The sequence below is a fragment of a genome, unplaced genomic scaffold (assembly GCF_019419815.1).
Source record: "Pyrus x bretschneideri cultivar Hongxiangsu unplaced genomic scaffold, Pyrus_bretschneideri_v1 Contig33, whole genome shotgun sequence".
In the NCBI taxonomy this organism is placed as follows: Eukaryota; Viridiplantae; Streptophyta; class Magnoliopsida; order Rosales; family Rosaceae; genus Pyrus; species Pyrus x bretschneideri.
In genome coordinates, this window is record NW_025999646.1 from 3,830,799 (window position 1) to 3,844,319 (window position 13,521).

Here is a 13,521-nt window from a genome sequence, read left to right on the forward strand (position 1 = left end):
GTTTGTAAGACCCATTTGCAGGAAGGAAATGGGTGCTCTGTAGAAATTGAAAAGATAGAAAATTGATAGTTCTCATCTGCAACCACACTCCTTACATCCCCTGTCTCTTTCCCCAACCCTTCTTCACCAAATGACGCACCAGTCCTCTCTCCCCACAGCCAAGGAGCAACCAAATTCAACTCCAAAATAATAAAACTTAAAACAAAACTCTAAATCCACCAAAAACAAAAACCCCCAATAATTACATGTTTTTTCTAATGCTATGCTTTGAATCAATTGAGAGCTCACTGGCTTTGGGTTTCGTAAGAACTCCAAAGTTAAGCGAGTAGCGCGCGAGAGCATTCCCAGGATGGGTGACCCATCGGGAAGTTCTCGTGTGAGTTCCCAAAAACAAAACCGTGAAAGCGTGGTCGGGGCCCAAAGCGGACAATATCGTGCTATAGTGGTGGAGCGGGCCCGGAAAGTGGTCCCCCCAGGGCCAGGATGTGACAATTTGGTATTAGAGCCTAACCCTGGCCGTGGTGTGCCGACGAGGACGTCGGGCCCCTAAGGGGGGTGGATTGTGACATCCCACATCGCCCAGGGGAGTGATCCTTAAATGTATATTCTCATCCCTACCTAGCACGATGCCTTTTGGGAGCTCACTGGCTTCGGGTTCCATGGGAACTCCGAAGTTAAGCAAGTAGCGCGCGAGAGCATTCTCAGGATGGGTGACCCATCAAGAAGTTCTCAAGCAAGTAGCGCGCGAGAGCATTCTCAGGATGGGTGACCCATCGGGAAGTTCTCATGTGAGTTTCCAGAAACAAAACCGTGAGGGCGTGGTCAGGGCCCAAAGCGGACAATATCGTGCTACGGTGGTGGAGCGGGCCCAGGAAGTGGTCCCCCCGGGCCGGGATGTGACAAGGGTTGCTTTTTGTGACCAAAAGATCATGGACCTTGGAAACAGTCTCTTTATAAGGTAAGGGTAAGGCTGCGTATGCTAGATGTTTCTTTTCCAATCCTAGCAAAGCGGGAAGCCTTGTTGGCTTGATGTCCCGCTTTTAATTCTCATTAGAAATGAATAAACCAATTGTTCTTAGCAACTTTCATCACCTGAACTACCGGTATTCTGTATTTATTAATAATATACACACAACAGAACTAAGAAAAACTTTGTGCTATCGAGAACATGGGTAGAATTTCATGACAAAGAACACCGTAGGAAAGCTTCAACTTTGTACAGATTCATGAATCTTATGGTGTTATCGCGGCATGACGTTAGAAACTGTTAGGCCATTAATAGAACTATTACCAGCAGCTGTCTCAGTATAATGATCAGTGAATCTTCCCGTGGTGAAAGCAGGTTTCTCGGGTTGGCTAAGAGTTACAGTTTCACTTTTCAACATTACAATAGCAGAAGACATGGTTGGCCTATCATACGCGTCTTCCTGGACACACAACAATCCGATATGGAGATATCTTAGAAACTCATCTGGATCACATGAATCGAGCAGTAGTGGGTTGAGTAGCTCCAACCCTTTTCCGTCATGCCATAATTTCCATGCCTGCATCATAATCAATTGGATAAGCATTAAGCTGCTGTTTAATTGCAAAGAGTCTTGCTCCGAGAGAAGTGCATAAAGTAACTTACATATGTTACAAGGCTAGGAACACGTTTTATTGGATGAAAGCTGGCGTTCCTTCTCCCTGTTATGATCTCAAGCAATAGTACTCCGAAACCATAAACATCAGACTTGACGGAATATACTCCCTCCATTGCATATTCTGGAGCCATGTATCCACTATTCCAAGACCAAAATCCAGAACAAAATGTTGAGTACCGTAAGTTTCCCTCTAGTGGAAAGGAAAATTTAGAAAGGAAGCACTTACTAAGTCCCAACTATTGTAGTCGTATTTGCTTGGCCTTCACTTCCTGCAAGGATCCTTGCCATGCCAAAGTCGGAGATTTTAGGGTTCATGTCACTGTCCAATAAAACATTGCTAGCTTTCAGGTCTCTATGGATGATTTGAAGTCGAGAGTCCTCGTGTAAATAAAGAATTCCCCTTGCAATTCCACTTATAATGTTTACACGTCTGCTCCAATCAAGTTGCGCTCGTTTCTCTGAATCTAAGCATCATTGGAGGAGAATTTACAGACCAAAAGATTTCTGAGAATAAAATCTTAGCCATAGTATAAAACAGTTGAAGTTAGATCCCAAATACAGAAATTTTCGAGAGATCATAAGAGAAAACATACCAAAGAGGAAGACATTTAGGCTGCTGTTTGGCAGGTATTCATAGACAAGCAGTTTTTCCTCTCCCTCAACACAAAAACCCAAAAGCCGAACAAGATTCTTATGTTGAAGTTTCATTATCAGCAGAACTTCATTTGTGAATTCCTCCGAGCCTTGCTCAGAACAGCTTGAAAGCCTCTTGATTGCCACTTCTTTTCCGTCACTGAGTACACCCTTCAAAAAACCAGATTTTAAATCAGGCCACTGAAAATACTAACCAAGCGGTAGATGGTACTACAAATAACGATTTAATCTTCGTATGTGAACTTTTTGTCCATAGTTTTGTTAAAGAAACAGTTTGCTTTTACTTTTTACCTTGTAAACAGGCCCAAAACCACCTTCTCCAAGCTTATTTGAATCAGAGAATTTATCCGTAGCTGCATGTATAGATGCCAAACTGATATAGGGGTACTCCTCAGCTTTCGGGTTTCTGCCTTGAAGACGTTGTTCTGGGAACAATACATGTTGTCTTAAAGTCTCACTACTCACTGAACAGATCAAAAGAAAAGCTGCTTTCAGAAAACATATTAGAGTGATGATCAGCTCTAAAATAAGCATTTCCCAAAGCAGTATTTTACCCTTTTTGTTTCTTTTTCTTATTGCAAGATAGAAACAGGAACCCAAAAGTAGTATGGCTAGACATGCTGAAACAACCGTAAGGATCGTGAGCCACCATCCTCTACCTTCATTTGGAAACAACCAGGCATTTGCAGTTAATTTATAACATTGTAACGTCGAAATTGACACACACTTATAAAAGTACTCACCGTTCCCTTTGTTGTTATTCGGAGAGCTAGAAATAGAAGCTTCAGTTGCACCATTATAGAAGGCATACAATTCGTACCTCAGATAGCAACTCCGGCTCAAAAGCCGTGCACCAATGGAGAAATAAAACGCTCTCAAAACGTCTTCTATGGCGCGCTGAAGGCATTTATCACAGTCATCTCCAGATAAGTCTCTGGTGCACTGCACAAGAGCATATATCACTTTATCTTCAAATTGTACATCTCCAGTAGCATACATTTTCGCTGAAACATTATATGCGGCTCGCTTCGCAAGCTCACTCAGCTTCTCCCTCACGGTATACTCAAACTTTATTGGGTCTGAAACGCTTTCCTTGTTAGCCAACGGAATGTTGTCTGCCATATTCAATTCACCATAGAACTTCACATCGGAGTAGCGCAGTTGGCACGTCTCCTCCCACACAACTGATTCTGTTGAGTTGGGACAAATCCTCACAATGTCTAAATGCGCGGTGTTGATGCAGTTGTGACATGTCTCATTCGTAACATAATCGAGGCACATATAAAGGCCATAAACTCTATCTGGTTCATTTCCGGCGGAAGTATTGTACAGCTTGGAAACAGAAGCATTTGAAGGCAATGAATTGAGCAGGCTCTGGAGGTTTTTCTGAAACGTACTATTTTCGACATAACCGCGAACATCTGAGCACAACTTGTATGGAGGATCAGCATAAGCAAGATCAAAAAGGAAGGTGATGAGATAACAAAGCAAAAAAAGAGAGATTGTTTTCGGAACACTAGGGAAATTAGCCATGTTTTGATCTCTAATCATAGAAAAAGATTAGGGAAACTTATATATAGAGCTTTTAAGTCTTCTCCTTCCTGCTCGAAATATGGTTAAAAATCTCGGAGTACGAGCACCATTGAATTTTTGTGAATTGATAGGTAGTTTCTTGGAAGACTTGTTTAATTAAATTAGTTAACATCACGTCAGTACAAATTCTAAGAATACAAAGCCTTCGACTGGCTGTATTTTCCAGGAAATTGCTCACGGTTGGTCATGGTTTTGCTTGTAATTCAGTAAATGTCAGACCACAAGTTGAAAGATATATTAACTCAAAACTAATAGATAATGACAGAGACTTCTGCAAACCATGAAATAATATAATAGTCACACATGTTCTGCTGTGGTTTAATTATTTATTTATATACATGAAAGATTAGCATGTCCGATAGGTCACACAGCTAGAATTAAACTTCATTGCCTAGCCTACTCTCCATGTATGCATGCCTGATTTTCAGACAAATCTAATTGATATTATGAGTTTCATTTTCATTCAATTCTGTCGTAACAAAAAAAAAACAAAAAACAATCAAACTTTCAGAAAAGTTGGTAACTTATGTCTCAAAAATAGTTTGGCACTTGAAAATGGGCAACATTTTGAATTTTGTTTACAATATATTCTAGGGTAAAATATAAAAAAATACCTCAACTATTGGGGTCACGATAGTTTTATACCTCATCTTTTAAAATGGACAATGTCATACCGCATCTTACGAATTTGTGACAATGTTATACCTCCGTCAATTTTTATGTTAGTTTTTCTGTTAAGTGTTGACGTGGCTTGATTCGGAACCTACTTTCTATTAAAAAATTATTAAAAACTAAAAAACAATTATTTAATATTTTTTAAATATTAAAATAATAAAAAAAATAGAGAGAAAAAAAAAAAAAAAAAACCTCATTTCGTCCCTCCCCTCCCCCCTCCTCCCTCCTCCCTCCTCCCTCCTCTATCCATCTTCATCTTCTTCCCCCACCTGCAAATCCCAACAAAAAAAAAAAAAAAAAAAAATTCCAATTTGTCTTTCCCCACACCCACACCCACACCCACACTCTTCTCCCTCCCGCAACCCAGAAAAAAAAAAAAAAAAAAAAAAAAAAAAAACCCAGATCCCGTCGGCGGGAAGATGGGTGCGCAGAGAAGGTGGAGGATGGGTGCGGAAGAGGATGTGGAGAATAGATGAGAATGGTGGATTCCTTCCTCCTTTTTTTCCTCTTCTTCTTCTTCCTCCTTCTCCTTGTTCTTCTTCCGCTGGGGAGTTAATGGTTTTCAAAAAAAAAAAAAAAAAAATTTTCCTTCCTCCTTTTTTTCCTCTTCTTCTTCTTCTTCTTCCTCCTCCTTGTTCTTTTTCCGCAGGGGGTGTTGATGGGTTTTCAAATTTTTTTTTTTTTTCCTTCCTCTTCTTCTTCTTCCTCCTCCTTCTCCCTTCTTCTTCTTCTGCACCGACGTGGGTTTGGGGGGGGGGGGGGAGGAAATTTTTTTTTTTTTCCTTCCTCCTTTTTTTCCTCTTCTTCTTCTTCTTCCTCCTCCTCCTCCTCCTCCTCCTTCTCCTTCTCCTTCTTGTTCTTCTGGAGGGGGGTTGTTGGGTTTTCAATTTTTTTTTTTTTTTTTTTTTTTTGGGTTTGCAGGTGGGGGGAAGAAAATGAAGATGGGGAGAAGAGAGAGGAGGGGGAGGGGAGAGACGAACTGATGATTTTTTTTTTTTAACTTTTTATTATTATTTTAATATATTAAATATTTTTTTTTTAGTTTTTAATCATATTTTAATGATTTTTTAATAGAAAGTAGATCTCGAATCAAGCCACGTCAGCATTTAAATGAAAAGTAAACGGCTAAGCAACGGAAGGTATAACATTGAACCAAATTCTAAAGATGAGGTATGAAAGTGTCGTGACACCAATAGTTGAGGTAGTTTTTTGTACTTTACCCTATATTCTTTGTGGTTATTAGATCGTATTTATTTTATTATGAAGTTAATCAGCGTAAATAATTTGAAACCTTAATACGTTCTTATAAAGTATATTGAGATTATTAAAATTTTTAGATGTACATCCCAGTTTCGATCCATATTATTTCAGAATTTTGAAGGTCAAATTTCCTTTGGGTTCACCAAAATTGAAAGTTTTCTTTACCATCTTGGTCAGAAGTGATAAAAATCGAAATATCCAATCCAACTTGCGCCTGTTCTCAATAATCTATTGGCTTGGACTTTCAAGCCCAAGACCAATGTTTGTTGACCCAACGTGAATTTAGGAGACGAAAATGCCCTACATTCCAAAAGCCCTTCCGGTCAAACACGGTGGATACTGGATACGCAGGTTCAAACAATGTTTGTTGACCCAACGTAAATTTAGGGAAATTAGCCATGTTTTGATCTCTAATCATAGATAAAGATCAGGGAAACTTTTATATATAGCTCTTAAGTCTTCTCCTTCCTGCTCGAAATATGGTTAAAAATCTCGGAGTACGAGCACCATTGAATTTTTGTGAATCGATAGGTAGTTTCTTGGAAGACTTGTTGACTTAAATTAGAGGAAAACTAATGAAAATGATTTGAAAACTTTTAGTTTTAACATAAGAACAAAATAAAGAGTAAAGTGAATAGTAACATGATTGATTTTTTAGTGTAAAAATATGGTTTCTCGTTAAAGTGAATAGTACTATAGGTTTTTCGTTAAAACTCTCTTATATTAGTTAACATCACATCAGTAAAAATTCTAAGAAAACAAAGCCTTCGATTGGTTGTATTTTCCTGGAAATTGTTCACGGTTGGTCATGGTTGTAATTAAACCTGTAAACGGGTCGGGTTCAATCCGACCTATTCGGTTAACGGGTCACTTGAACCCAACCTGTTAAGGTTAACGGGTCACCCGAATCCGACCTGTTAAGCTAACGGGTCATCCGTTTCACCCGTTAACAACTATTATTATTATTTTTTTTTTTTTGCATAGTTAATTTTTTGTTGTTAAGATTTTACTGAAATTACTAAAACATCCTCAATTAATGAATGCTAACGGATTGACCCAAAATGATCCGTTATTTAACGGGTTCACCCCTTAGCAACCCCACCCGTTAAGCATCCACCCAAATACTAATATTAACGAATTGGGTCCAAAATGCCAGGTCTAGTTGTAATTCGGTTAATGCCACGCCACAAGTTGAAAGATATATTATCTCAAAACTAATAGATAATGACAGAGACATCCACAAACCATCAAATAATATAATAGTCACACATGTTTTCTGTGGTTTATTTATTTTTATATATACATGCGAGATTAGCATGTCCAATAGGTCACACAACAAGAATTAAACTTCATTGCCTAGCCTACTCTCCATGTATGCATGCCTGATTTTCAGAAAAATCTAATTGAAATTATGAGTTTCATTTTCATTCAATTCTGTTGTAAAAATAATAATAAATAAAAGAAAAACTAATGAAAAGGGTTTGAAAACTTTGAGTTTTAATGATAAGGATAAAATAAAGGGTAAAATGAATAGTACCATATTTGAATTTTTAGTGTAAAAATGTGATTTTTCGCTAAAGTGAACGATACCGCGGATTTTTCATTAAAACTCCCATAAATAAATAATGATAATAAATAAAAAACAATAAAATATTCAGAAAAGTTGGTAACTTACGTTTCAAAAATAGTTCGGCTCTTGAATATTGTGACATCCCACATCGTCCAGGGAAGTGATCCTTATATGTATATTCTCATCCCTATCTAGCACAAGGCCTTTTGGGAGCTCACTGGCTTCGGGTTCCATAGGAACTCCGAAGTTAAGCAAGTAGCGCGCGAGAGCGTTCCTAGGATGGATGACCCATTGGGAAATTCTCGTGTGAGTTCCCAAAAACAAAACCGTGAGGGTGTGCTGGGGGGCCCAAAGTGGACAATATCGTGCTACGGTGGTGGAGCAGGGTCGGGAAGTGATCCGCCCCGGGCGGGGATGTGACAAATATGCCCAACATTTTGAATTTTTTTTTACAATATACCCTATATGGTTATTAGATCGTATTTATTTTATCATAAAGTTAATCAGCGTAAATAATTTGAAACCTTAATACGTTCGTATAAAATATATTGAGATTATTAAAGTTTTTAGTTGTACATCCCAGTTACGATCCATATTATTTCAGAATTTTGAATGTCAAATTCCATTCGGGTGCACCAAAATTGAAAATTTTCGTTGCCAACTTGGTGAGAACTGATCAAAATCGAAATTTCCAATCCAACCTGCACATGTTCTCAATAATCTATAGGCTTGGACTTTCAAGCCCAAAGCTCAACACCTATGTATGTTGGCCCAACGTAAAATTAGGAGACCAAGATACCCTCCATTACAAAAGCCCTTCCGGTCAAACACGGTGGATACTGGATACGCAGGTTCAAATACAAACGGGCTTTCCCTCTTCGGACCTCAGTCAATGGCAGTCGCTCTGAGAAGCCTTGCAGCGGCATTCGGCTACTCGCCACATCTTCAATGCGTTCAAAGCTTGTTTCCGTTGCGCTTTGGAAATAGTTATAGTTCCTCTGTGTCGTCTGTTTCGTCTGGCATGCCCTGAACGTGCTTGTGAAAATGTCTCTGAGACAACATCTGTTTTGTCAGTTGTCACTAACCATTTCTGCACCTGCTCTGTATTTCATGATCAGAGGACGGTGCTCCGACCGTTCATCCAGAATTCCAACAATGGCATAACGGAGGTGGGTCTTTCCACAAGTCTGCCTGCATCGACCCAACAGTTTTCATAAGAGTTTGGTGCTGTTGTTCATTCAAAATCCGTTGTTGGCGAGCATGCTCGTATTGGTTCTGGAGCTGTCATTGGAATTTCGGTCGCTATTGTCAAATTTTTAACTCGACATTGCGACTCCACTAAACTGTGATAGCACTTCTGCCATTGCAATCACTAAGAACCCTATTTTTCACCGGAAGACTAAACACATCAACAGGAGGTATCATTTTATCAAGGAGGTTTTGCAGAATGAGATCATTGACTTGGTGTACTGCTCAACCAAAGAACAGGTAGCAGATATATTCACAAATGCTTTTGCCAAAGATCAATTCTGTCATCTCAGAGAGCTATTGGGAGTGAAATCAGTTCACAATTTAGGGGGAGTGTTGATGTACAAATTGATGAACTGATATGAAGAAGATTACAAGTTTTGATTAGTGTAATGCTTCAGCTCATAGGCTGAGCTTATGTGATCAAAATGTAATGCGTTAGTTAAGTCTCACGGGGTTTGATATGCGACAAGTGTTCTAATGTCATTGTAGTGTAGAATGGATGACTAAGATTGAATCTAGAGTTGTACCTCTCTCTCTCACTCCCAACGGTTATATTGTTGTTTTGTATGAGCTCATATGTTCAGTGAGTGCCCCAAAATATATGGAAGAATTTGCAGAGGCATATTCTCTGTGATTTTGATCGGAATTTTGCTTCTCTTCTTCCTCAAGTTTTCTAAGTATTCTTCCATAATCATCATCAGCATTCTCTGTTTAAATCTAATTCACTTGATACAGAATATATATTGACCCATAAGAACTTGCTCGAGATATGTGGTCCTTGGGATCATCATATCATATCATAGGTTTGAGGTCGATGATGCGACGACCTTCATCTTAGTCAGAAAAAAAACCAACAAAGCTCAAAGCTGTATAAACATTTTTTATGAACTCAACAATTCTTTTTACCGTATGAGTCCCAAACATTACATTGAAAGTATCGAATTGACCTGTCTTTGGCTTTGAAACTAACGAATGCACTCTCTCACGACCAAAAGCTTTAAAACTTTATCTTGTTGCACTTTTTTGTTTTTTTTTTTTTTTGTTGAAGAGTTTCGAATTCTAGACTTAGCATACTCTTATACATCACATTACTCACACCCTCAACTTTTCTTTTGGCACTTTTTCATTTCATTCATCTTCGAATTAAATGAAACGTTTTTTTTTTATTTTTTGGTTGCTACAGGTCCTGACTATAACTATCTTCAACTACAAGAGAAACTCAGTTAGGTTCGTTAACCTAAGGCCTCATTTGGTTCACGTAATGAAAGTGAAAGGAAAATGAATCTTGTGTTTTTTTCTAAGGGGGATGAGAAGTGCATCGTCTTGTTGTTTGGTTGGCGTGAATTTGAATACATAAAACACAATATAACATGACACATTCTACCTTCTATGTTAAAATTGCTTGGGAAGTTGGACAAAGAGCCTTCTTTTATACACATTACTCTATGTAAATATGGCACAAGGTAAACGAAGAGAGCAAAGAAGAATTAATACACAAGGTACGTTTTCTGAATTCCTTGATGATCCAGAGGATCCTAACTCACTGGGGGTTATTAAGTTTTTGTTTTTATTTCAGCAACATATACAGCCACTTTTGAGCCCCCTCAAGCAGTACTCGAACCAGCCTCGAGGAAGCAAAATGGAATTCCAGTCAGAGCTAGTTCACCTCGGCGAAATGATGGAAAGAGTGAGCCCATTTGAAGCAGGATCAGTTGTAGACTCACTGATTGGGGCAACTCTTCGTACTGCAAATATTGCCGGTTGCTTTGGTTCAGGAAGATCTATCGATTCACTTCCCAGCAATACAACCACAGTTGACATTGTAGGTCTCTCCGCAGGGTCTTCCTGGACACACAAAAGACCAATATGCATGCACTTCAAAACCTCAGCTGTTGGGCATGTTTCCATCAACGAAGGCTCAATAAATTCCAACTGTTTTCCGTCCTTCCATAGCCTCCATGCCTATCAATTATTTAAGCCGCAAAATATTTTAATTTCACAGAAATTAAGCTAAGTAATCAAAGTGGACAAAGAGACATACATATGCAAGGAGTGTCTTGGCATGTTCTGTGAGATAGAACCCACTATTCCTTTTCCCACTAATAATCTCTAGCAAGATTACACCAAAGCTGAAGACATCAGATTTGACTGAGAATAGACCCTCCATTGCGTACTCTGGAGCCATATAACCGCTGTTTCAAGAATCGAGTATAAGCATTAGCATATTCTAAAGATAAATATGGGAGCTGTAAGAAGCAAACTCACAGTGTTCCTACAACTCTTTTAGTGTTAGCTGTGTTCTGGCTCTCACAAAATATCCTTGCCATGCCAAAGTCTGATATTTTGGCAACCATTTCATAGTCCAACAGTACATTGCTAGGCTTTAAATCCCTGTGAATGATTTTAAGCCGCGAGTCCTCGTGAAGATACAGAAGCCCTCTAGCAATGCCTTCAATAATGTTGTAATAAATTTTCCAATTGAGTTCAGCTCGTCTTTCCAAATCTGAAAATTTAGTACAATTTATCATGTGAAGTGTCCGTATGATGTATAAATGTAAAAGTAAAGAAACATTATAGCAGAAGAGTAAGATGAACAAACCAAAGATAAAAACGTCAAGGCTTTTATTTGGCATGAACTCGTACAAAAGCAGCTTTTCCTCTCCTGACATCCTCCTCTGGTAGCAAACCCTGAAAGAAGGACAGTCTTTTGACGGCAACTTCTTTCCCATCTGGTAGCAAACCCTGAAAGAATATTGACAAAAATCAGATGACATACATTTTTCAGCCTATAATTGAATCAATACTATTGTATAATTAAGCCTACTTAGAACCATAATACATAATATCATTACCTTGTAAACAGTACCAAACCCACCTTGTCCAAGCTTGTTTAAATCCGAAAAGTCATTCGTAGCTATCTTTATAGTAGCTAGATCCATGAAGGCCAGCTCTTCAGAAATTATGAACATCCCTTCTTCTGAGATTGTGATTCCAGTGGGGCTTGCCAAATCTTGTAATAGTACGTGCTCGTTTTTTTCTTCATCTGCAAAAAAAATTTAAAAAAAATAAAATAAAATCATAAGTAAAACTTACAAGATAATCCTACAAAATTCAGTGTAAGTTTTTAGTTTTGATATATGTACCTTTGACATCCTCTGATCCCTTTTTGCGCCGGAGATGGACAGCACAAAATACAATGGCTGCTAACAGTATTATGGATGCAGAAACAAGTAAAATTGCATTCCCCTTCTTCAATCTGTCCCCTGCTTTTTAATAGGACGAACTTCCTTGAGCTACAATTTACCATGAAAAATGTGCATGCACAGGTGATTAATTCACATAAGAAAACTTTCAAGTCACTAACCTTTGGAATGTGGATAGATTACCAAAGAATTTGACGTGTCGTTAAAAAAGGGGAACAGCTCAAACCTCACATTGCAATTCCTACTAACGACAGTTCCCCCTTGTCGAGAAGAGCAACATCCCAAAAGATCTGTGCGAGCAGAATTTAAACAGCTATGGCAGTCACTTGCAGAAATGTCTCTAGTGCACTGCTGTAGGCCATAAATTGTATCCTTTCCTGAAAATTTAATATTCCCAGTTGCAAACATATTCTTGGAGGGACTAAACGCGGCTGCTTCAGAGAGGTTTATCATTAAAAAGTTCAATATATCATTGAAATGATGTGGATTTGATACGTTCTTCTCCTGATTGTTCTTGTCCGGATACTTTCCGGTGTAGACCATTAGTTGAAGGAACATCTGGTACGAATATCGAACTTGACATAGCTCGTACCAAATCATTGCATCTGTTGTTTTGCAACTCTTGAAGATTTCCTGCCTTGCTTCATTGACACAGTTTTGGCAAACTGTGGAGTTGACATCCCATCTACAAAGTGCTTGTCCATAAACTATGTCAAGTCCATCTCCAACCGTATCGTTGTAGAAACCTCCTGCGGGGGAAGTGTGGGAAGATAATGACTCAAGTAGCCGCTCGAGATTGGTTTCAAATTGGCTATCTCTGTCACCACCTGAACAAAAACTTATAAGGGGATCTGTAGCAGAAAGGGCAGCTGGCATCAACAGCAGAATAATTGCAAAAGGCATTACAAGAAGTTTATCTTTATCCATTTTCTAGAAAGGGCTCACAGTGAACACAGAATTAGGCCAATGGCAAGAAACAATTTGATGATTTATTTTGATAACTTTCCAGTTTTGACAGTGAAGTTCCGGCTACTAGCTTTCATCTGGTTAACCGTTGATTACAAGGCGGAAACTTCCTTGCTGATCGTAGACGCAAGCCGGCTGAATAAAGTCATGATCTGCAGGTTGATAAAGACCAGGAATAGCATATGGTATTCAAATGATATGATTAACTGTTGATTAAACAAAGACTTTGCAGCTTAGTCGCATGTAAGGTATGCTTAAAATACTTGTATTAAAATGTGACCATTTTAGAGTTCATGCATCTAGAGTCTATTTAGTGCACGTCCAACTATTTGTTTGACCATTCTACTTAAAAGGAGCAACCATGAAAGTACTAGTAATTTAGTATAAGCTGTTTGGACTTTAGCATAGAATTTGGCAGAAACAATTGGAGGTGAAGATAACGACGTGATGAGTGCCATAGGAAGATAGGATATAATCAAGGTTAAATGGACCTGTAGAAATTGAAATAATGTTGGCGATGAGTAGGAACTCCTACTCAAAATTTTTTTGTGTTCGAATACAACACTTTATGCTTATAATCAGAACCGTTCATATTATGAATCACTCTATAAAGTCTGCAAAAAGAAAAGAAAAAAATTAAATAAAATTAAGGTCGTTTCGTCAACTATTGTATCAAATAAATAGACGGTTCGTAATACTTTTACCA

At 38.4% G+C, this 13,521-nt stretch overlaps 2 protein-coding genes and 1 pseudogene across 3 annotated transcripts in view; all 3 read right to left on the reverse strand.

Annotated features, from left to right (window-relative positions):
• Positions 1 to 13,521, reverse strand: part of LOC103948123 (cysteine-rich receptor-like protein kinase 15) — a 36,313-nt gene that overhangs the window by 17,826 nt on the left and 4,966 nt on the right. The window lies entirely within an intron of this gene.
• On the reverse strand, positions 1,099 to 4,082 carry LOC108866009 (cysteine-rich receptor-like protein kinase 10). Its single transcript, XM_048591351.1, has 6 exons — positions 3,041 to 4,082; positions 2,589 to 2,761; positions 2,237 to 2,447; positions 1,870 to 2,107; positions 1,631 to 1,781; positions 1,099 to 1,544 (listed from the first exon to the last, which is right to left on the reverse strand). The coding sequence occupies exons 1-6, from the start codon at positions 3,846 to 3,848 to the stop codon at positions 1,242 to 1,244; spliced, it is 1,884 nt and encodes a 627-aa protein (XP_048447308.1). The 5' UTR covers positions 3,849 to 4,082; the 3' UTR covers positions 1,099 to 1,241.
• On the reverse strand, positions 10,120 to 12,776 carry LOC108867300 (annotated as a pseudogene).

Coding starts and splice junctions, on each gene's coding strand:
- LOC108866009 (XM_048591351.1), bottom strand. CDS start 3,848: ATGATTAGAGATCAAAACATGGCTAATTTCCCTAGTGTTCCGAAAACA. Junction 2,448..2,588: donor GTTTTGGGCCTGTTTACAAG/GTAAAAAGTAAA, acceptor GGTTTTTTGAAG/GGTGTACTCAGTGACGGAAA. Junction 2,108..2,236: donor CCTAAATGTCTTCCTCTTTG/GTATGTTTTCTC, acceptor AATGATGCTTAG/ATTCAGAGAAACGAGCGCAA.